This window comes from Haliaeetus leucocephalus, unplaced genomic scaffold (assembly GCF_000737465.1).
Source record: "Haliaeetus leucocephalus isolate CR32 unplaced genomic scaffold, Haliaeetus_leucocephalus-4.0 Scaffold2, whole genome shotgun sequence".
In the NCBI taxonomy this organism is placed as follows: domain Eukaryota; kingdom Metazoa; phylum Chordata; class Aves; order Accipitriformes; family Accipitridae; genus Haliaeetus; species Haliaeetus leucocephalus.
Window position 1 is genome coordinate 8,275,728 of NW_010972438.1, and position 24,052 is coordinate 8,299,779.

The 24,052-nt window shown below is 46.6% G+C and overlaps 1 protein-coding gene across 1 annotated transcript in view; it reads left to right on the forward strand.

Moving 5' to 3' along the window:
* ADAMTS9 (ADAM metallopeptidase with thrombospondin type 1 motif, 9) overlaps positions 1-24,052 on the forward strand; it is an 82,899-nt gene that overhangs the window by 53,178 nt on the left and 5,669 nt on the right. Inside the window, exons 28-35 of the mRNA XM_010573319.1 lie at positions 7,734-7,901; positions 13,111-13,284; positions 19,145-19,315; positions 20,815-21,009; positions 22,991-23,123; positions 23,359-23,453; positions 23,611-23,705; positions 23,798-23,931. Of these exons, the coding sequence (XP_010571621.1) occupies positions 7,734-7,901; positions 13,111-13,284; positions 19,145-19,315; positions 20,815-21,009; positions 22,991-23,123; positions 23,359-23,453; positions 23,611-23,705; positions 23,798-23,931 (1,165 nt within the window). The remainder of the gene's footprint in view (positions 1-7,733; positions 7,902-13,110; positions 13,285-19,144; positions 19,316-20,814; positions 21,010-22,990; positions 23,124-23,358; positions 23,454-23,610; positions 23,706-23,797; positions 23,932-24,052) is intronic.

Below are 24,052 nucleotides of genomic sequence, written 5' to 3' on the forward strand. Positions count from 1 at the left end.
CTGTTTGGCTGCATTTGGTGTGCCTTCCATGGTTGCCTTTTTACACCTCCCCTCTTACACATTTTCTCAATGAGATGGTCATTCTCTAGGCTGTGTACAGCTGGCCTGAGCTTGTACAAGTGGTGGGACTGCTGTTCAGCGATGACTGGCTTCAGCTTTTGTGTCATGGGTGGCCCATCCATGGCTGCTGACTTCATAAAGTCTGCAGACCTCCTATACAGGCACACATGCACACGCTCACACACCCGGGAGAAATAAAGCAATAAGTAAGAGGGCAATTACTGGGAATATTTGTCTCCCAAAGCACTGGCTTTGAGTGCAGTAATTGAAATATGCATTAGACTGCAGGAGACACATTAGAGCAGTGATACGCTTTCAGGGATGAGCTGTGAAGTTCAGCATCTTCAAGCAGATCCCTGAGCTGGGCGTTCGGAAGTCTGCATGCGTTTCTGCCCATACTCCAGATTCACACTGTATACCCCAAACTGCAATAGTTGCTGTTGCTCAGATCCTAGGCATTGTAGCATTTAGAAACAAGGATGTGTGATGATGGGGACACTAAGCAGAAAGACATTTACTGTGTTTCTAACTTTCCTGGTGAGTGATTTGTGAAGTCATTAAGGAAAAATGATGTAGTCAGTCTTGTTCCAAAGGCACTTAATGCTCTATTCATGTTTTAATTTTTACTAGCTCACATGGGAGACGAGTGAGCCAGCAGCATGGATGAAAATCTGTCTGATGCCCAAGACCATATGCAGGCTGACAGTATTTGATCCCTAGTGCATTAATCTGAGATTTTTCTTTATAAAACCTGGGAGCAGGAAACCTCCCAACACTCCTGCAAACTCCTGGTGCGATGCATGTCTGTGAAATAAGGCTGACGTTCCTTTGCAAGCTCTTTACTTTGTGTTTCACTCCATCCGACACAGAGAAGTCCTGTTTTTGATTGGGACTTCTAAATGGCGTTATAATACAACCGTTCACTAAAAATATGAAGTGTCAGTTAGCCTAGGCTGCTTGCTGCTTCAATTGCTACTCTCCTAAAAGTGCCACAGCATGGAAAATAGGCTTCATCAGTGCCTTCCACATTCCGTTATACCGACGTCCTTGGGTAGCTCACACATCTTCTCCTAATTTGAGGAAATGCCATCTGATGCCTCCCTCCCTGGAGAGACCTGCCAGTGGCTATTTAGGGGCTTTTGCTTGTTTGTTGTTCAAGTTAAATAGCGTGGAGCAGGGCAGGGACGTAGCTTTTAAGGCAGCTTTGTGTGTTCTGAGCCCTGCTGATTTCTGTACCCGGGGAAGCCTTTGTATGGGATGTGACAACAGGGCAAGTGAAAGGGGGGGAGAAGGTGCTACTTACTAGGTGGATGCTGTAGAAGAGGAGATGCGTGGCTTCTCCTCCTGCTGCAGTTACCTGCTTTTCTCCCATGTATCTTGTGAGGTTTCCCAGCTCAGGGAAATTACTGTATTGCTTTCAGAGCTCAGGCCCTTAAATCTTGCAGGTGTTAAAAGAGCGCAAGAGCATCCTTTCCTCTGGGCAATCTGTGCTGCTGGAGGAATGGGCTCCAGACACACCAGCCTCTTCCCTCTGCTGCAGTAAGACATCAAGTTGGACCCTTTTCTTTGAGAAATTTTCTTTTTTCTTTTTTTTTTTTCCTAACCTGTTACGAGACATCATCTGAGGTCACTCACCAGTCTCTGCAGCTTGGTTTGGCAGCAGGAAGGTGAAGGTTTAGTGAATTGTTTTATTTCTCCCTTTTGCACATAATCCCTTGGGAAAATCTGTGCCTCTGCTGCAGAGCTGAGCAGCGCAGCTGGGGGACGGAGACCCCACATGCACTGAGCCGGCATGGATGTTCTCTCTCCGCCCGTGCCTGGGGCAAGGAATGCTCCTGGGGACAGTGGGGCAGAGCCTGCTCTTGGGCACACCAAGGGCTGCCCTCCGACTCCGTGAGGGCTCCTTGGGACGTTTCCACAGCGGTTCTGGGCAATGCTCACCAACATACTTGGACTACACACTCCAAAATCCCTAATGTTCACATCATTTTTTTCAATCCTCCCATTTCTCTGGGGAGTCAGCACGGATTAAGTGTCTCTAAAGCCTCTTTTAAACTGCAGTGCAATGCTTTGGTGTGTTTTGCTCAGGTCTCTGGTCCAGTTGCCCTCCCTTGAATGTAGAGACCACTCTTCCCTTTTAAAGGTACAAAAATCAGATATATTTTCTGGCCTTGTACCGGCTAAAATCACCATGACCACACACTCCTAGCAGCCGTGCGCATTAAGGTATGGCTCCCTCTTACAGTTTTGCAGGAAAGGAAAGCCTGGCTGGGTAAATCCTGCCCCGCACTCTGTGTTCCCACCCCGCAGGCATGGACTTCGCACCGTGCTGATGCAGCCGGGTGTGAGACCGCGCTAAAACAGATCGGTGGAAGGAACAGGATTTCAAAGCGGCAACAAATATTTGCTAAATATCTCCTAAAGTGCCGCAGCCACTGGAGATACCATAGCATGGAGCTGTGCCCTTGGTTTAAGCCTTGTTGCTTGTCTCGCTGAAGCCAAGAGAGTTACCTGCTAAGATACCTTGCTGTTGTGAGGCTAATTAAGTTAGTTTGGATGCCACAGAGCCTCTGTTGCTGGATAATTCACAAAGGCTCAGGCATTTTAAGACTTCTAGTGAAGGTTCAGCTGGCAAGTAACAATCCAGGCTTTCCTCGGTGGTGTGTCTTCTGATGTCCCTTGTGCTCGAGAGACTTCAGAGCTACAGAAGTCACAGCGCTGTGATTTCAGCATCTGATAGCAGCAGTGTAAGTTATAGTAAGAGCTGATGTAGACTATAAGGATGCTGAAATGTTACTATGAGGATGCATGGTTGGGCTCTTCTCGTAGCTGGAGAAGTTTGCTGATATCCAGAAGCAGAGCCCCCCACGGAAAGGGGATGTAAAGCATTGTAAGGCTCTGTCATTTTTCTGCTTTATTTCGTCCAGCACATGTTTCAGCAGATTGTTGGAAAGGATGAACGAGGGCTTACTTACGAGCGCTTACTTTCTATATAGTCCTTAATGTGTGGAAATCTAAACCTACAAGGCTTGATTTTAATTTCCTCCAAAAAGTTGCTCCTGGCAGAATCTGCCATTTTTAGACATTTTTAGTCTAATTCTTCCCAGCCCCCAGCCCTGCCCTTGGTGAGCTATCAGAGCATACCTATCTTTGGGAATTCATTTGGTGATCACCGCAGCTTGCATTCATTATCTCAAATACCTCCCAAATCGTCCGCGGATGCATGGGGGGCCTGGAAAAGTGGTCTGACAGCATTTTCTGAAACTTTTCACTTTGGGGAGAGAATGTGCTTAGGTTCTTTCTGGTGGTTTGCTTTTCTGCCCCGTGTTAAGCTGCCCCTTCAATGCACAAAGTTAAGGGGAAGCGGAGCAGCTCCCTTTCTTCTTGACTTCTCTGTGCTGCCTCTTCACCAAGATTTGCTCATTTGTGCCCAGGGCTGTTGAGTCATTTTGGTGCCAGACAGACCTCACTCCCAGCCTGGCAGCATGAGCTCCCAGTGCAGAAGAGCAGGTCACGGTCTCCCACAGAAGGGTCAGAACCTGGGCCCAACCAGCCAGAAATTTTGTACAAATTTTTAAGAGCTTTTGCGGTACATATTCTGGGTTTTTTTCCTGCGACCAGCCCAGTGAATCAAGTAGCAGCCGTTCTATTTTACTGAGGTCTTAATGAACAAGATGTCCAGTCATCTTCCAAAATATCAGAATAGGAAACGCAGCAAGGGTTAGTTTAAAGCAATTTGCACGTACTTGGTGAAACAGAATGATCTTCATCATTCCTGAACTCTGAAACAGAAAACAAATTTTTGTGGAAACAAAAACACAAGCTTGCCACCACGCTAGAGCAGAGTGATGCATTGCAGGAGAGATTTAGCATCGTGTTCTGACCTTTCTGGAAACAGTTGTGGAAATATTCTTGTCATATTTATTTAAACTTTTTTCTTGCATTTAGTTAAACTAGGCAGTTTTATTTGAAAAAAATCAGCAGCATGCCAATCCCCGCTTCTTGGCGTGTTAACAAAACTAATCATGCAATAAACATAAAACCATTAAATCTGTGCTCAAATGCTTTGATCCTAATGCTTTTAGGAAAGTCCTTTTGTTCTTATTCTCCATGTAAAGCACTAGGTGTGACTGCAGTGGTTTTAGAGATAATAAATGTTATAACAAGAGGAAGGGTTACAAGAGTCTTTAGTGTGATGGCTATAGCTGATTTTTTGAAATAGTATTTCTCTGTTATTTTATGTGCCACAATCATCTTGGGTTATTTAAGAAACAACACAACATGTTGTTTTCGCACCATCCTCCATGCCTGGCTGTCCTCCCGGGTTCACCCAGGGGTGCTGTTTGCTGCCGTGCCTCAATCACAGGCTGGAAACAGCATTTCAGAGCAATGTTTTCCCATATTTGAGTGGAGGCAGAGGCAGGTAGACCATGGGCATGCCCAAGTACACATGATCCTCGACTCTAGGAAGCTGGTTAGTGTAAAAAGTCAATACAGTACCTTGGCTACTACTTCAGGGCTGGATCCAGAGGCAATTAAAACCAGTAGAAGTCTTTCTGTTGACTGCAAAGAGCCTTGGATGAGGCTGCTATTCCACAGAGACCCACCTGTCCATCCCCAGTACTTGGAAGTATTCTCTATGGGGATGGGGGATAGGAAAGAAATTTAAAAAAAAAAAGAAGAGAAATATGAAAGGAGTGGTTTTGTCTGTGCTATTCAAATGTTTTAAGGAAGGCAAGGTCAAAGCTTACCTCACTGTGGTACTGGTATTGTTAGATACCGTAAGCAGGCGGCAGCGTTTGCAGCGATGAAGAGTCCTGCTAATGAAATGCAATGTTTCTCCATGGTCTGAAAAAAATGATGAGACTGATGGCAGTAGCTAGGTGTATTGCTTCCCTAAGTCATATGGCATTGAGATGAAGCCCACTATTAAATTATTTGCTGCATGTGGCTCACATATGCTTAAAATCTACGTACCAAATGAAAGTTGGAAATACCTGAGAGGAATTAGAAGGCAGTTATGAAGTAGACTCGTTGCAAAGGAATTTTCAGTCTCTGATACTTGGTTACATTAGATTATTCAACCTCTTTTCTGTCAGTGCAAATGAGATCATAACTCACATGTACATGAAAGCAAACGGGTGGTTTAGATCTAAAAATGCACAGCCGCCTAACTTTGATTTATATTAAAGACAGACATAGAAATCGTTAATTCCAGCATCTTGGGAATTACATTTAAGTATTAACAAAATTAGGCAAATTATGCCTCAATCTCTGAGTGCACCAAGGTATGCATGCAGTCTTGTTGTTTCATCATGGGCTGGCAAGATAAATGTCAGAATCGGGCTCCACGCCAAAGTTAAGCAATTTGTAGAAGGGGGATAATAATTTTGGAAATTACTAGCACCATATTATTTGTGAGATCAAATATTTATCGACCAACTTCAGGTCCCCAGAAACATGCTTGTGCTGTTGCACAATGTGAGTATTCTTCCTTTAGAATAAGTAGCGGATCCAATGTATTTTTTAAATCGGAGAGATGTGCAAGGCTGTACCGGCTTGGGATGTGGGGCAAAAGAGAGCACTGATCAAGTCAGTGAATTTACTCTTTAGCTTTGGCTGTCACAGTAAAGTGTCATCAACCTGCATGGAGAGCGCTTACGGAGAAGCACTTGAATTTTCGCTAAAGCATCAGTATTGGTATTTAGTCCAAAGATAGTAAGTGGATGAAAGTATTAGAAGCTTACAACTGGGTTTGGTAGGATTTGACATTCCTTCTTGCTGCTGACGTTCATTGCCTAGGGAGAGACATAGAGAGAATGAAAAAATGAGCTTCTGATGAAATTCGAAAGCTTATAAAAATAGGATAACATTAACTCAATCTTTTTCCTATTGATATTAAAGAAAAAAGTGAAGTTTATGAATCTGGGTAACTCGTGAAAGTCTTATTTTAGAACAAGGGACAGCATTTCCTCTGTTTCTCAAAGTTGAATGTTACTCGCTGGGGGTTTTGGCCTATCTTGAAATTGGAGCTGGGCTCAGGAAAATTCAAGAGGCGGCCATCCCTGCTGCAGGCTCGTCTGGCTTCCCTGCCTCTCCAGGAGGAGCATCATTAATGGCCCTTAAACCCTCTTGATCACAAGGGACAAGCTGATCACAGCTACCTTTTGTCAATCTGTAAAGGTCTTGCAGCAGGAAAACAGCCTTTTTCAGAACACTGCTTATGCAAGCTTTTAAGCAGCAACGTCTGATCTGAGGAGTTACATCCAATTCTCTCTACCTTGGTCTGAACTTTTCTATTTCGGAGCATATTACTGCTCTCTCGCTGGTTCTTTGTGTACCTCTTAACACAATAGGGACAGAATGAGTTGGAAGTAATGCTGTAATTTAAAATAAGCACAGCTGTCAATGAATATGCCAATTTCTATTCTAATGGATCTTCCAGAATTGCTACATATATAAACTGTATTTTTTTAGGTTTGAAATGTTTTCATAGACTGGGAAGAGCTTGGGCTGTAATTTATTTCTTAGGAAATATACTGATGGGGTGGCTCCGAAATGAAGGAAGAAGCCTCATCTCTGCATGTTTGCTGCATTCTGAAAAGAAAGCAGAACATTTTATATTGAGAGATGGTTGAACCAGGGTGTTTGTGCTCAAGGATTAAACCAGGATGCTTGTGACATAGCATGTAATGACTTCCATAACATGTAATGAAGAAATTGAAGCTGAGTCTCTGGGTGCATCATGCTGAGTAAGAGGCTTGTTCTACACGGAACTGTCATATTAAATTCTTGTCGCGATTCCAGACCCCTTTGATTCCTAAGTCTTTTGGAGGAGACTAATCTGAAATCAAAGTGAAGTTGCTTGGGGTTTGCATGCCAGAAGTGGTCACGTTTGAAAAAGTTCAGTGAACCTGCAGAGGGAGGTTGAAATTAGTTGCTTCGCTACAAAGCTTACAGCTAACATACCTGCTGATCTGCTTTTTGCTTTGATTCTTCGGGCTCTGCCTTCTTGCCACCTTCTGAGTTGTTTTCAAAATGCATAAATCTTAAGGACGAGCATGTCCTGGTTTCAGTCTGTTTAGTAAAAAAAAAAAAAAAAAGGTAAATCAGTCTACACTGGTAAAACAAACAGGAGCTTTAATACAGAGGACATGGAAAGTCTGCATTTTTCTCTTCTGCCTTGTCCTTTGTGCAGTTATTTCCCTCTGTAAAGGTGTATATCACACTTTACTCTCCCGATTTACCAACATTTGACCTCCCTTTGTGCCTAGGTAAATGGAAATGGTTCCTTTCAAGTTCATCGAAGTAGATACTGAGGGCTCCTCTCTTGATCCCTGTAAGATGACTCTGCTTCTTTGAAACCACTGGAGCAATGCCAGCAATCCAGCCTGTTATCCCTGCTGAATGTCAGCTGCTTTCTTTAATTTGATGCTGGCATTTTGGGGGACTTTGACCAAGAATATCATGCAATATTAAGTGCAAATGGAAGCATTTCCAGTGGTTCAATTCTGCCCTTCCGTATCTCCTCCAGCTTTGTGTAGGGTGCCGGGGACCTGGGGATGTGCTTTTTGGTCCAGTTAAAAGAAAATGCCCTGGGTAGCCATGGCCTGCGTATAACCGTGTAGATGGCCCTGTGTGAAAGCTGATCTGTTGTTACTTTATATTTACAGTGTTCTGTCTCCTGTGGAAGGGGCCAAAAGCACCGCAGTGTGTACTGTTTGTCAAAGGAAGGGAGGCATGTAGAAGAAGATTATTGCAAGCACCTTGCTAAGCCCAATGTGCAAAAGAAATGCAGAGGGGGCAGATGTCCGAAGTGGAAAGCAGGAGATTGGGGACAGGTGAGACGTGTTGTGTACCCTTCTGCACCCTTTGATATTCTTCCTCTGTCAAATTGGTTGGAAGCTGGTTTTCCCATCACTTCTGTCCTCTTGAACTTTTCACGGGTAAAAGTTTTGGGCCAGATCCTCAGGTGGTGTAAAACAGCGTAGCTTCATGGACAGGAGTGGAGCAGCAGCTGAAAACATGGCAACTTGCTTTTAGTGTCTATCTGAAAGCAAATTCCTTGTTGTATATTTATTTTAAGTTTCTGCTAGAAAAGGCATCAGTATATAATATTAAAGAGAATCTACTATTTATTCGTGTTTTTAATATCATTATTATTTAAATATGTCACATCCCAAGCAAAATCTTCCTTAGTTTTGAGAAATCTGAAACTAATTTTATTATCAGCTTCCTGGGAAAGCCTAAAGAATAATCAGAGCTGTTCATTAAAAATGCTTTTCACTACCTTTTGTTTCTTAACAAGCTCATCTCTTGATTTTGCTTCATTAAAAAGTCAGACACTGATGCATAGAGCAGAGGCTGCTGGAAGTGTGAAAGTGCTTGAAGTTACTAAGCATCTTGTTTGCTGAAAGCGTACCTTGAATCCTTGTTTTCCTGAAAATAATGTCTTTGTCATCCCCTTGAATCTGCTGCATCACGTTTTTGTTTCTGAACCTCGCTTTCCCCTCTACCTCATTAGGGTGCTAATCAGCAGAATTATTGAAAATCCCAGACTAAATGAACTGTTAACTTGTAAAACATCATGTTCTCTTGTGGTCTGTCTTCCAAATTAAGGTACAAAACACCAGTTCTCGCTGTATCCAAGTTCCCTGAAAGATAAACCATTAACGCTGCTACAGGCACACATGCAAATGTTAGGACTAGAACAGCATACTGTTGTTTAATGTCGATTATTAAAAAAGACAATAAATCCATTGAAGTTCTATGATTGTTTTCAGACTTGTATTTTTTTTTTAATGCTTACCTTTATATTCATAGGATAGGAGTCTTTGCCATTATGTGTGTAAAGGACTAAGTGTGCATTCACCATGGAAGTTCAGTTACTGAGGTCTGGGTCCTTTACCCAAGGCATGGCTGGGAGCACCCAGGTAGCCCTGCATAACCCTGTGAAATGCACGGTACTGCTCCCATATTGGAAATTAAGTCGCTATGATTACCTTTATTACCTGCAGGACCAAAACCTCAATTTTATACAGAAGCTAGACTGAAAAGAAACACGAGGCCATTAGATAGTCTTGTCATGTCTGATTTGCATCTTATTTAAAGTGACTGTTCCTGAAAGCAATTTTTTACAGCTAATAATTGTAAACATAATAATGTAATGGTCTGTCGATTGCGTTAAAATACACTGATGTTAATTGATAGAAGTGTTTTAAAATTTCCAACATTCCACTGCATGATCAGAGTTAATTTTATGCAAGTGGAGAAAGAAACTCAAGTTAATAGGAGGATGAGGTGATTTATGGCCTGAGGTAATCTCTTGTGACTAGGCAATTAAGGAATATTTGTATGCTAATGATAAAGCTAAGAATAGGCAGGCATTTCCAGGGGTAGCTCCTCAGCCCGTGTCCCTGATGCTGTAGGTGCTCAGCCAGCCGGTGTCTTGCTTAGGGAAAAAATAAAGGGGTAGAAACATTCATTCTGCAATATCAAACTGGGCTTTTGAAAGCCAGATGAAATGCTCTGACGTGGCTTCCTTGTGTCCAGATCCTCACTTGTGCTGACAGCGTTTCTTTGCCTGCGACAGATGAAGAGTTGGGGCTGTCAGAAGTTTGGAGCACCAGCCTTGGCCGTCCCTGCGAGATGTGTGCAGGGCTTGCACGGCTGTGCAAAAGATTTAATGCCTTAGAGCCGAGGTAGATTTAGGTGCTGAACTTCTCATAAAGGCTATGAAACAGGCAGGGGTTTGGTGTTCCGAATACCCAGTAGATCAGGATCTAAATGGGCACGGAAACTCCGTGTCACCTTCCCCATCACCGGTGCCACTGTTGAAAATAGGAGCCGTGATCAGTTTGCACTTAGATACTATCAAAAAAAGCTTTCTGAAGGTCTAATTGCCTCTGAAAGATAATCCCAAAGCTAAGCTGCTGTGAGCTGGCCGCCTTTTGTCCTGGGCAAACCAGCAAAAGTCTGCGTGAGAAATAAGGCAAGGTTTTCCCGTAGAAGTGCATCTTCCTTGTCGCAATATATGTGCAGGACCTGTTGTGTGTACCTTTAGGGGTTTTCTTTCTTTCCTTCCTTCCTTCCTTCCTTCCGGGAAAAGGAATGATTCAAAAAATCAGGATTAAAAAAAAAAATACAAGAATGGTTAAAAATGAATCCCAGTCAGCAGTTGGCTAAGCTGGTGCTCCACTCCCGTTTTTTTTTTCTCTCTGGATGTTTTGTATTCAGAGGCTGGGTTAATTCTTTTCTAGATTGTTATGAATCCACTTTCCTGTAGAAAAGCATGTTTAATATATCCGTAATAATCAGAGGGGAAGAAAAAAGGCTTTTTTGCTAAGTTTTAAATGTGCTTGGGTCTACGCTGAAATATCAGATTTAATGTGTTTGCATCTCCTAAGCAGTATCAATTATGGTCATTTACCTTTCACTTAGCAAAAATACCAGTATTTATTCTGCTGTCTGGTATTTACATATTTCAGCTACAGGCTGAAATCCAGCCCTGTCTAAAAACATAGGTAGAGCTTCCCTATAGCTGCGCTGGCGCTCAGCAGTTTGGTGATGGTCTTTCTCAGTGGAGAAAGGAGCACTCCTGGGAAAACGTATAGACTCCATTGAAAAGACAAACGGGCTGCCTGGCTCGTGGCATCCCGTAGGGGAATATATAAGTACAGCAAAAGTTGGCTGCCCCTAAACTGAATATATTCTGGCAACATCAGCCAGCTGTATTCCCCAAGGTAGACACAGGTTGGCTGACCAGTATTCTGGATTAAAATAGCCAGGATGAAAATGGTGTTAAAACCCACCTTCTCTTCCCACTGTAATGGGGCATCATGGCGTTATTTCGAAGCCAGCCATAAATCGAGCCAGAGCCACAGCAATACTGATGCTGCAGCACAGGCAGCGGGAGCAAGCGCCCCGCGGAAGGAGATGCCTCAATCCCCCGCGAAAACTCCCGTGACCCCAACTCACCAACTTTTGCCCAAGCCGGGCGCAGCCGTCGCCCCCTCCTCATCAGGCCCCCGTGCTCTGGCAGCAGCAATTCCCTGCTGTGGCCGGGCCAGCCCCACCGCAGCCCTCCTGTGCTCCCAGGGCTGGGCTCACCTGCAGCTTCGTCTTTTCGGGTCGGGACCACGCCGGTATTTCTTCCTCCTGTGCTGTGGCCGGATCGCACCGTGGCTGCCCTGCGTGTCTGGCCCCCGAGTGCACTTAGGAAACTCGTTCAGCCAAGAAAAGCCTCCCCTACATGCACTCTTGCAGTTAGCCCCAGGGAAAGCTCTTTGCTTGCTTGCTCTCTTGCAGGAAGGGGGTTCAGATCTCTTCCAAGGGACGGTCCGGGACACAGCAGCCCTGGCCTGGGGTCCTGGGGCGGCTCGCTCCCCCACTGCAAGTCCTGCCGCCGATTCCATTCGGGGCGCAGCGTTTTTCCTCGCGGGCTTACGCGGGGGCAAAATTTCACCCAGGCACGCGGTGAAATGAGTCTACGGCTTTGCCCAGTGCCGTGCTTTGCCCTGCACAGCCGGGGACCAACCTCCCTCTCCCCAAATCTGCTCTGCCTGGGTGTCACACACAGCACAGCCCCGGCGTGACTTGCGCTCCCTTATCGTAACATACCCGGGCGTGTGCTTTTTAGGTGGGTGATAAATGCAAACCAAAAGGCGTTTTAGGGCATGGTATGCATCCTGGTATATATGTTTCTCCAAGTTTGTGGCCATTATTCAGTTTAACCGTCCCCTATGGAATGCGTAGGACAAACAGCGCCGTTAATCACAGGGAGGCAGCGCAGCATATGGGAACCATTTGCATCACCGGTGACAGAAATCTCTCTGCTACTTTCAAAAGTTACACAAAAATACTCCCACCCTCTTACAAATATCTGAAGGCAGGCAAATATTGACAGTCAGCTTTTCTTTGGTCCTCATGGCTTTATGGGGCATTTGGATAGTAAAGCAAACGGAGCATTATGGAGGAGTACTCTGCAGAAGAGAGAATTGCTTCCCCGTTAGGAGCCCCTTAATTCCCTGCCTTAAGAAGGCTTGCTTTTATAGGTATTGCAATAATAGGCAGTAAACTTGTTTTCTTAGTTCCTGATGTATTAACTAAGGTTGCTTATATTAATTGTTAATTCAGCAAAAGGCTAATCATAGTAGTTGTGTTTTAAATGCAAACTTTTGATTTTTACAGGCTTTCTTCTATAAATGCAAATTCTTTTTATTCCAAGTCTGTATCATATGCTTTAAGATCTAGCAAGGAAGAATCCATACCAGAGGGACATTAAGTACTGCTAAACTTATTACACTGAGCAGCCACAACAATAAGAAATGTTGCGTGAAAGAAAAAACAAGCTGTTAAAAGCATTGTAGTGTAGATAATAATTTGAAGATGCCTGAGAAACAGAGAAATTCAGGCTTTTCTTGCTGTGCCTAGGAGCACGGAGAAACGTGCCCGCTGTATAACAAAGGAAATGTGAAATGCAGTTAATTTAAAGATGACATTTATTTTCACAAACTAACAGTATGCCCTGGCTTGTGTGCATGTGCACGTTTAGATGCATGCTGAAAGCAATCCCAGCTGTATCATACCTTTACCTCTCTATTGCTCCAGACTTTCTTCTGTATAATTCAAGTTTGCTTTTCACTGAAGTCCACTCTAGTGACACTTGTGGCATTTGATATATTTTGAACTATTACTTTTTTGAGCCGAGCGCCCGAGAAGTCCTATGCAGAGCCTCGCCGCCTCTGGCGTGTTGCAAGGATTTAGCAGTGCCTCTATCTCCAGAAAGTTTTGCAGTAAAAATCCCATCCGGGAAATCCTGACCTCCCCGAAGCCAACAGCAAAAATTCCCGCTGGCTTCAGCGGAGCAGGGATTTCAGCCTGTCTGCTCTGCCCTTGCAAAATTTTTTCCCTCGTGCAACGAAAAGCCTCCCCTGGAAGTTTAAACTCCGGCGTTAGAGCGTTGCTGTCGCCGCCGTTGAGGCGAACCCCGGGAACTTACCGCGATGGCCGCGACGGGGACGGCCGCTCACCTTTTGTCCCTTCCTCTAGTGCTCGGTGTCCTGCGGCCAGGGCGTCCAGCGCCGCACCGTGCGCTGCCACAGCGGTACCCCGAAGGCAACCGAGGAGGCAGAGTGTGACCCGGCCGGCCGGCCCCCTCCGCAGCGGGACTGTCACCTCCCCGAGTGCCCCACGCACCGCTGGGCAGCCGGCGAATGGCAAGCGGTAAGCGGGGTCCCCCCCTTCGCCCTTTCCCCAGGGTCACGTCGCTTGTGCTCTCGAGCGTGCGGCGTGGGATGATGCTGGAGATGGAGGGGGGTGGGGGACACGGGACCACCGAGGCTGGAGACGGGTGCTGGAGGGCTGCGGTTTTGGGGTTGCAACCTGGGCTTGCCAAAAAAAAAAAAAAAAAAAGCAGAGGAAACGCTCATGCGTGCTGGCTGGAAGGGGGGAAGCTGAGAAATACCGCCGTAGGGTTAATTTATTGCTTCGTGCTGCCCTTGTTTGGCTGGGACCTACGCAAATATTGAGCAGGTTTTGGGTAGGGCGGATTTGGGTCTGTTCCCAGAGGCTGAGCCCTGCCGCGCTGCTCTGGCAGTGACCCCCGTGCCTGTGGGTTTGAAGGAATTGGGGAACATTGGTAATTCCCGCTTTCCTGCCCCGTTACCCCGGTTCCTTCTGACAGCTCTCTTCTTTCGCCGAGCTCCTGGTCCGTGTTTTTTGCCAAACTGTGAGCAGCGCTGAGATAAGCTCTCCCATGGGAGAGGGTGCTTTTCCGAGTGACGGGGATCGGTCCCCAGCAAAACCAGCCCCTTAGGCTGGAGCAGGAGATAAAGCTGCTGCTCCGGTGGTTCAGGGAGAAACTCCAACTTGCCTGCGGTGTGGGTGATGGGTGGGCCTGAGGGTGGTGGGTGGCCGGAGGACAAGGGGACCGTGGGCAGGAGGAAGGGGTCCAGGAGGAGCTCTCCCGTGGGCTGCCCGCAGGGTGCCGTGGCAGACTTCGATTGCCCAACAGGTTTGGGCAGAGAGAGTTCAGACCAGGCACCAAAATGATTGTTTTCATTCTGGTTTCATTCCGTTCTTAGCCATCCCTGGCTAAATCCTGCCCCAATTCTCCTCCATCCCTGCCGGGCTGTCCCAGGCTCTTCCCTGCAGTGCAGGGACTGCCAGCCTTGGAAATGGGAAAGGCGATGGAGCTGACTCCAGCGTCACACAGCCGGCGTGCAGAAGAGGCCGTCGCTCCTATGGAGGGGATGTCCACATCACATAGGGAGAAGGGCATTGCCTGCTGTGGGGATGCAGGGGATGGAGAGGGGCAGAAGAATCCCCCCACACCAGGTACATCAGCTGCCCGGCAAAACCATTGCCAGCCCCAGTGGCAGGGCAGCAGGGGCTCGATCTTGAACCCTTTGAAGAGCAAAGGTCTCACCGACTCTGGAGGTGCATGACCAGGGCCTGATCCTGGTCACCCTGACACTTGCAGTGTTCAATGCCGGGCAGCAGGAGAAATATTAATCAAACGGGGGCCCGGCTTTCATTGGCACACAGGCTCCTTTTATATTGCTCCTGCGTGGCCCACGGAGGTCTTGAAGGGGGACAAAATTCGTCGAGGTCCCTTACCCTGCTGAGCCCCTGGTGTAAATGCAAAACAGGGCCCCCTGCTCCGGTGTGAAAAGATGGGGAGGCACCGCCAGGTTCCTCCTCAAAGTCTTGGTGTTTGCAGACACTTCCAGAGCCTGCCTTTATTGTGTCAGTAAAAAAAAGAAAGAAAAAAAGGGGGAGGATAGGAAAAGCACCTCACGTGTGCAGAGGCTGCACAACTTTTCCGCTGCAGCAAGAAGAAATTCAAGGTTAAGGCAGCGTGTGCTTTCCTCTCATCTTGCCTTCCCCATGAGCTCCTTCATGGCTCGTTACTGCATGGAGCATCCCAGTCTGCAGGCATTATCTAATATCCCTCTGCCCGCGGTACCTCAGCCTGTCGGGGATGATACAAACAAGTTTAGCTTCGTTTCCTCGGTCTTGGCAGTGCTGGGAAGTTGGGTTTGTAATCCTATGTAACATGGCCATGAGTACAAGAGGCCGGAGAGGTCTGTGCCCCTATTCCCACCTGCCCGGGAGCCGAGGGGCGATGGGAAACAGCAGGAGGCAAAGCCGAGCTGACCACGCAGTGGTACCCAACGGAACCACGCCAGCCTGGAAAAGAAACACAGGAACAGCCGAGGGGGCTCCAGCAAATTCCTTGCAATGAACTTTTTGCTTTTACAGAGCCTGTTAAATTTCTTCAGCTAATAAATTTACAGGCGGCAAAGTAGGTCACCAAACAGCATGCAGTTGCAGTTCTTACCCAACAGTGTAATTAGCCCCTGAAAAGCCACGTCTCCTACCCCGTCCTTTTGCCCTCTTTCCCTTATTTTTGCAACTTTCAAACCAGTGGCGAGAGACCCCTGCCTGCCCCTACCCTGCCAAGCCCTTGGTGGGAGGTGGATGCTGATGTTTTCCTAAGTTTTCCAGGGCTTCCCATTGCACTGGGGAAATTTTTAACGTGTTAATGGAGATTTTTTTTTTCCCCCAGGGGAGCTTTGCTAAGGGAGTGGGCTGGAAGTTTCATCCCCCATAAATAACCATTAGTAGAAACATGTAGGAGATGTCCAGTGTGAGCTCGCCCCATGGCTTCATTCTTCTTCTGAGCACTTCTTATTTTGTTCTGATGTATCTGGTGAAAAAAAGTAGTAGCACCTTCTCCCCAGCCATTAATACTGGCCACATGTTATTTATAGCGAGGAGGCAGAGATTGCATTAGTATTCTCTGGGCAGGGAACAGCAATGAACCCTAATTGACATGAAAGGCGGGATGTAAAATAACATCCCAGTGCTGTCTTGTTCTTGATTTCTTATCTTTAAAGGGAATCTGTCAAGAGGGGTTTTTTTATTGTTCCTTTTTGTTGTTGTTTTTTAGAAAAAAGTTGGTCTTGCCAATGAAAAGGAATAGGGAACTTACTGGAAACCGTTTATTGCTCTGTTGGTGTATCACCATTAATTAGCTGTTCTCAGTGACCACACCAGGGAGAAGAAAGTCAATAGAAAGGGCCTTGCTAATGTCAAAGTAAAACTCAGACCAGGGTCACAAAGAAAAAGGGAAAATTGGGAGACAGAAGGAATTTTTGGTTTTTTAATATGAACCTCTGTGGAAGGACAATGCACGGCTCTGGAAGCTGCAATGCAATTCTTGAATCTTTGACATTTGCTGTTTGGGGGAAAATCGTGCCATCCTTGCCTGATTTGGATTGCAGAGTTACCCAAGGCATGTTTGAAGTGTTTGTGGTGTGGGGGTTTGTTTCATCTCTGCGTCAGATTTTGATTTTTAAAAAAAGGAAAACAATGAATACTTTCGCAAAGCAATGCCTTTGGGCTTTTTTAATTAATATTATTACTCTTCTAAAACAGTTGCAGAAGTGCTTGAAATGGTCCTTAATTTGAACTGCCAGGAAAATAGTTTAGAATTTGGGAAATGAAGCAAAAGAGACAAATATTGTCAAATGCCTGACCTGTTTTTCAGCTCTTGCTATCAATAGCTGTTATACCCTGGCCCTGCTGTTTTATGTGAGATTTAGATCAGTCACGAACATGAGAGTTCATACAAAATCTATCACCGTATTAAAAGGAAAAATAGCCTTTTCATGCTAGCTGAACTGTCCACTTTCTACATGAATAATGTTTTATAACCTTGGGGTGGCTGATTGGAACCTCTGCGGCGTTTCTCTTTGGTTTATTTTATGATGGTCTCACTGTCTTTGAGCCGTATTTAATATCGCAGTGGGATTACTTTAATTGCCAGTTATCCCTAAAAATACAAATAATCAAACTTTCATTTATTGATGGTGACAAAACGTGCAGAACTGGCTTAGGTTTATTTGGCCATACAACCGTTATTTGCAGAGAAACCCAAAGCAGGCTGGCGTGCTCTCGAGCGTGTCAATCGGCAACTAATGATTTTAAATGAGGATGGGCTTTTGATATGATAGCTTTTCACGGCCAATGTCAGAAGGTGCGTTGACAGCATAGAGATTGTTCACCCTCCTAAAATGAAGCATGAGCCAATGTACTTGCAAATTTAGGCTTAAATATACATTAAGGGGAGGGGACGAAATTAGCCTTGAGCTTCCCACTTCTTGCAAGACGCCTCTTTCGGCTGTGGGCGGCGGAGGGCTGGAACGATTCACCCTGCACTGGTGACCACGTCCTGGGCTGGCGTACGCCAATCCAGAGACAAGGGGAGCTTGGAGCATCCCGTAGCCCCGTTCCCACCGCACTGGAGAATCCCTCATTAGGAGGGAGCGGGAAGTTCGGGGTTCGTGCTGCCTCTGAAAGGCGCCGCTCAGGGAAGCTACGTGATGATGGAGCACTAGCGATGCCTTATTCACATGCAATAACTCCCTTTCAGATTTTACTTATATAACAGGGAGATAGCAGAGAAGGGCAAATATAGCACAGTGTGTTTGCTCTCTGAGGAAATCATACTCCAGCAAATTCCTCCAGCCCCCATAGGATCGCTGTGTTTCAGCACAGACCTAGAAGGAGCTTCCACTCCAAGGGCTTAAAGCAAGAGAGTAAATAAGGTTGAAAGCACATGAAGCCCTTGAGGTCTTTTGGCAGACTGTGGATTTTGCAATGTTGACTGTTGCCTAAGAGCTCCTAAGTTATTCCTTCGGAATAAATGCTGCTTTGTGGGGCTGCCTCTCCTTCCCTGTCCCCCTCCACTTCGCTCAGTTACTAAATATTTACGACCAACGTGACATTGCGCTCACGGCTCTCCTGGTTTGCTGCTCCTGCCCCAGATTGATCTGATTTTTCGAAGTTCTCGCATAATTTGCAATCTTGGTTCTGACAGCTAATTACAGAAAGCGGGGGGGCCTGACAGTGCCTGCGTTTTGCAATTAAGTGAACACACCAAGATCTTGCTAATGGTGGGCCAGCCAGGAGAGCAGGAGCTGCTTCGGGGAGGCTGGAAATGATGTTCGGAGGGTGAGACTTTAAGTAGATTAAACTGGCACGGTCCTCCGAGCCTAGGTGACTTCAGACGGTGTTTCTGTACAGATAGGGATGGTCTGATTGAATGTTTTATCCTTTTCCTTAGGGGAAGACATTTCCTGTATATTATATAAAATGATTATTTTCATGCATTTTTCTCCTCGTTAATCCAGTTAGTTGAAAGTGTTAGAAGTCCATTACAGGCGATAACTTTAAGAAAATAGGGTTTTATCCAGACAGCTGCTCTTATGCTGATTTATTTTGTTTTATGTGTGTGTTTTGTAAGACACGCTCTGAGCACAGAGCCCACTCCCAGGAGCACAGCTTCACAGCCAGGCTGCTTTTTCCAAGAGGAGCAGAGAAAGAACCGAGTCCTTAAAGTCTCCAGAAGCCCCCGGGGAGCAGCTGTGCTCGGCTAGCATGGGTTGCTCTTCATACTGGGCAGGGCAGTGTCTAAAAGAGAATAAACCCGTAGGGCCCACTCAGGCTCCGCGGTTGCAGGGATGTGCCGGGGCAGAGCGCTGCTGCTCGCCCGCTAGCAGGGACCGGGCAAGGGGCTCTCCTCGCACCAGCCACAGCCAAGGGTGCGACGGTGTGTATTTTGGAAGGAGGATGGCTGGGTTGTCGTTATCCAAGCAGCTGTATTTACTAGGGGCTGAAATGGAAGGGGTTGGCCCCTTTCTTGCCCCCTTGCCCCATCCCCTGACCTGGTATGCCCACCCCTGCATCTCTCGGTCCCATCGCAGCTGGATCCCGCATCTGGCCCATCCCAATACCTGCTGCTTTGGTTTCTCCTCTCTCCCTACATCTGCAGTTCGGCTTGGTACCTCCAGAGGATGGGAGCAATTTGTCAGTGGATGCTCCCGCAGTGCCTGCCACAGCAGGGCTCTGGTCTCAAATTTGCCCCCCAAGTGATACCAATGAGAGATGCCAGCATGGGGCACAGAGCCATCCGCTCACTCGGGCTGCTGGGAGGAGGGCTCGCTCGCTCGGCAGATGCAGATTTATTTGCTGAAGTCCCTCATGGGTTGCATGAGCTGTTGTTTCTTGCAAACAGTGCATGAAGACGTGCGGGGAGGCATCTCGGTACCGCAAGGTGGTCTGCGTGGATGAGAACAAGCAGCTGCAGAACAGCGGCTACTGCGACGCCAGCAAACGTCCCCCCGAAATCGAGAGCTGCGGGCTGCCGCCCTGCGAGTACGTCTGGATCACCGGAGAGTGGTCGGAGGTGAGTCCCCATCCCCATCCCCATCCCCGCGCAGGGACCGCTCGGCACCGGGCCACGCTCTCCTCCTCTCGCCGCCGGCCTCACTGAGATATTGCAACCCAAATCAACAGTGGCAGGGCAATGCTGCGTGGTTTAATTATTATTTTTTGGTTTGTTTCTGTGTGCAATTTCCCTCCTGGAGAGAAAGAAGCAGGGTTGTGCGAGAAGACCAGGATATTAAAGACTAAATGCCAGCATGCTCAGAGTTCTAGCTAATATCTAGAGGCAATTTTCTTCTGAAGCACATCGCGTCCAGCAGGCACCCTATTTGGTTTTGTGCTGGTTTATTTCATTTATTTATTTATTTGGTTTTATTCCCATCCCGGGGAGCTCCGGGTGAGCATCCTGGGGGAAAGGCGAGCTTGGATATGACCGCGGGGACACGTCTTTCCTCGATGCCGTCTTTGGCAGGAGCGAGGACCTGGTGTGAGCAAAGGCAGCAGGTTCACCCTCACGGCTGGGAGAGGGCTTAGCAAGGAAAATAGATGAGTTTTCTTTGCAGCAGGCACTGCATGCGGAAGGACCCGGGCTAATCTCAGCCTGTTTCCTTCTGCAGTGAGTGAAGGATTACTTTCCACTTGGAGGAACAGCAGAGGGAAATGACAAGGCAGCTGCTGACACAGCACTGATTAAAAAGAAAGAACAAGAAAAGGGAAAAAAGAAAACATGCCGGGACTGAGGGGGAGGAGAGACAAGCCACCTGAGATAGCGCAGGAGGGAGAAACACGGAGAGATGAGAATTTCTTGGAGCAGTCTGGACTCCTGGGTGGTTTCCTAAGGGAAATATTAGGGTGCCTGTAAGGCTGGAGCCCCGGCTACCCCTTGCCCAGACACCCTCTACCCACTCCCACCACCTGTGACCCCCCCAGGAGCACTGGGGCCCATGAAGACAGAGAGGTGGGCGAGGGCTCGCAGAGCCGGAGCTCAGGTCTCTCCAGCTCCCGCTCAGCCTTTTGGCGAGGAGGGCAGAAGCACCGTTTGTCCTCTAACTACAAGGAAAACCTTCCCTTTTTTTCCAGTTGCTGCCAAGTACCTGCCATTCAGGGTCAATCTTGACCATTTTCTTTCCCTGTGCATCCCATGGAAAAAAAAAAGAAAAAGGGAAAAAAAAGAAAAAGGGAAAAAAGAAAACCCAAATAATAGAGGCATTTCTGAGTTCCAAAGGATCTTCTGCTCCTTTCTTTGCCCTTGGAGAGAGATAACATGTGCCCAGGAGCCAACCTGGAGTAGGGAATCCTGGCGCTGTAGGGGCGGCACAGGGAGGAACTGGGTGTTCAAAGACAGTGTCGGGCACCAGCCCACTTGTAGCCACTCACAGTACTCACGGCTGGCTTAAATAGTTACTAGTGATCCCTCGGAGCAGCTTGCTGAGTTAAAAGCTGGCAAGCCTGCTTTTCCTTCCCGTTTTGGGCAGCCTTCCCGAAGCGCACGGTGCTAACAGGCGCTTCCTCTGCCCTCAGTGCTCCGTCACGTGCGGGAAGGGATACAGGCAGCGCCTGGTGTCCTGCAGCGAGATTTACACCGGGAAGGACCACTACGAGTATGGGTACCAGAACACAGTCAACTGTCCTGGCACACAGCCGCCCAACATCCAGCCCTGCTACCTCGGGGAGTGCCCCGTCTCGGCATCCTGGCGCGTTGGCAACTGGGGAAGCGTAAGTTTGGCAAACTTCTTTTCTTAACTGAAAAATTTGGAACAAACTTATTTTTCTTTACACTGAGGACACAGTCTGAAGGTTTGGAGGGGGAATGTTTAAGAGCTGTGTAAATTAATACAATGAATACTCTTGTACAGCAGCGGCCCCCATGTGTGTAGGGCTCCACGCTCCAGACTGAATCCCATCCTACGGGGGAGTCCCAGCAGCTACAAGTAGAGTCACATTCTCTATGAAGATTCAGGTGTAGCCAAAATTTGTGGCAGTGTTGATGGTCATGCTGAATGCTTAGTCAGAAAGTGGAGTCATTGCCAGAAAACAGGGGTTTGAAAGCCTTGTGCTAGAAGGATCAATGGATAGCTGGCAACTGGGGTTGATCCCGCTTGGCCATGTGTATGACCAAGACTTGGGACCTACTAATAGGCAAAAAACTGGTAATTTGAGCCTTAAAAGGATTTTTTTTCTTTCTTTTTTTTTTTTTTTTGCCCCCTCCTTCTTACAAATGCTGGGACGGGGCAGGGGAAAGAACTGAGCCTTTCTGCTAAAGTTATTTGTGTTGAGCCTCTTCTGGGGCCTGAACTACAAGATCAAATTTTAGTTAAGGTGATAACATTTCACTTCTTTGGGCTTCCGACATTCTTTGAAATGTGGTGTTTCTCCCATAAATTTGATTTATTAACCCAGCTCAGGCATTTGTGGGAATTTGTCAAACCTTTAGAAGGCAATGAGGGTCAAGTCAAACAAAATGTAGTGGAAGTTGTCACAGTAAATGGCAGAGCTATTTGAAACCTAAGTTCCTCCTGCCTCATAGGAAGCTTCAGATCCTCCCTGCAAGTCAGAGCAGAGGAGTTACAGCAAAGAGCTCAGCCTCAATTAATTGGCATTTTCCCCCAGAATTTCAGTGCAAAATGTCCAACTCATTAATACAACTTCATTGCAAAGAGTATCCATTTCAGAGAGCAAGACCTTTCTCCTCGCTTTGGGCTGCTGAACGTCCTAGTGACTACCAAGTGCCATGACCCTTCTCATCTCTGATTTTCAAAGAGATTGAATGTAAAATACCATCACCTTTGATGGACAAAGAGAGTCCTGCTCAGCTCCTTAGTTAAGCTTTATGGATTTGGACCTGATAAAGAGTAAACGCCAAGCTGTGAATACCGTGAGGTGTTGAAGACTGTCTCCTTCGTGGTGTGCTCCTTTAGCCTAATAATTTCTAAAGAGATGAGCAGCATCATTTTCTTGGCAGCCTAACCCGGTACCTGTAGAAACAGCTGATTTTCAGTTCTCAAGTACTGAAAGAACAAGTTGCAGAGGAGGAGCAAGATGCTCCCACCTCCCATCGCCCGTGCTCAGCGGCAGCCAGCGTAGACAAGCTGCTGCTCGGTAGCTCCAGTCACTTGTGCAATTTCAGCCTTAAGATTGCCCTTGATTTGGGCTGTTTGAGAATGACCTGGTGTTTGCGCAGATTTAGCCATTTTTCCAGAGGGTGAGGGGAGAAGGGGTTTGGAGGCTGTGGGAGTTTTGGTGCAATTTGGATAGAAAACAACAAACCATGTCATGTTTGTTCAGAGGCCCCTGTCGGTCTTAAGAAATGTCTTCCAGCCACCAGGAAAGGATTTCTACCATTCAGACCTTCTGGTGAACATTTCTCTTTTGTATGACCTTCCAAGTGTGAAAAATAAACAATTGCACATGAGCGCACGGTTCACCTTAACCAATACAGCCTCATCCTGTAAAGCGTTTAACCGCTAACTGAAGTTCAGTAGTCTTCTTGAAATAATTAGTGACAATGATAATAATGAAGGGATTAATAATAAAAAGGGATTACTTGTTTGATTAAAATTAAGCCTGTGTTTGAACACTTTGCAGGATTGGGGCCTTTGCTGCTGTCCCTTGCTACAAGGGAAAGAGGCTGTCTCTGTTCTTCTGGAGCCCAGCAACCCTTGAGATAAAATACGAATCTCTGTCTCCTGTCTTGCAGTGCTCCGTCACCTGTGGAGTTGGAGTCATGCACCGGTCGGTGCAGTGTTTGACGAACGATGACCAGGTCAGCAGCTTGTGCCACACGGATCTGAAACCCGAAGAGAGGAGGACATGTCACAACGTCCATGACTGTAAGTCTGCAGATTTGCACCTTCCTTTGCCTTTCTCGTGGCTTCAGCATCTTTTCCCATCAAACTCCTAGAGATAAGCAGTATTTCCAAGCATTGGGAGCCATCCAACTAAGCACTAAGGCACTTCGGGGAAACCTCTCAAAAGTAAACAAGGTGTTTTGATGCTTTGGATGCCTCACGGTGTTACAAAAGAAATTTTGATGTACAGTTGCTCAGTATTTCTGTTCTGTTTCAGGTGAATTACCAAGGAGTTGCAAAGACGTTAAAAATCTCAAAGGTGTCACTGAAGATGGCGAATATTTCCTTCAAGTCAAAGGAAAGACGTTAAAGGTGCATTTCAGCAACAGATTGATAGTTAATGCATTTCCCAAAGGGGCAAGAGGACCCTGCGTGTGCTCTTCACTCCCACTCTTGGATTTTCTACCTTCGGTTTTCTCAGCGATCCCTTTGCACATGATGCCTGACAAAATTCTGGCTTCTCCCTCAGGTGTATTGCTCTGGGATGCAGACTGACAGCCCAAAGGAGTACGTGACCCTTGTAAATGGGGATGCAGAGAATTTTTCAGAAGTGTATGGATACAGGTAAGAAATCCCTTAATCCTGAGCTGCACAATATTTTTTTTCCGTGGCAATATTTTCCAGTCATGAGTAGAAAGGGTTTTCTTTTGATTTAGATTGCATAACCCGACTGAATGTCCATATAACGGGAGCAGACGAGAAGACTGCCAGTGTAGGAAAGATTACACAGCAGCTGGGTTTTCCACCTTCAGCAAAGTAAGGCTGGACCTGAACACTATGCAAATAATAAGTGAGTAAAAACAGGGCCTTGCCATTAAAAAAAAAAAAAATGTTTATTTTACACAAATATAGCTGTAACTACAAACAAGGAGTAGTACTCTAGTGAGCAATATTCCTGAGTTCTCCTGTTA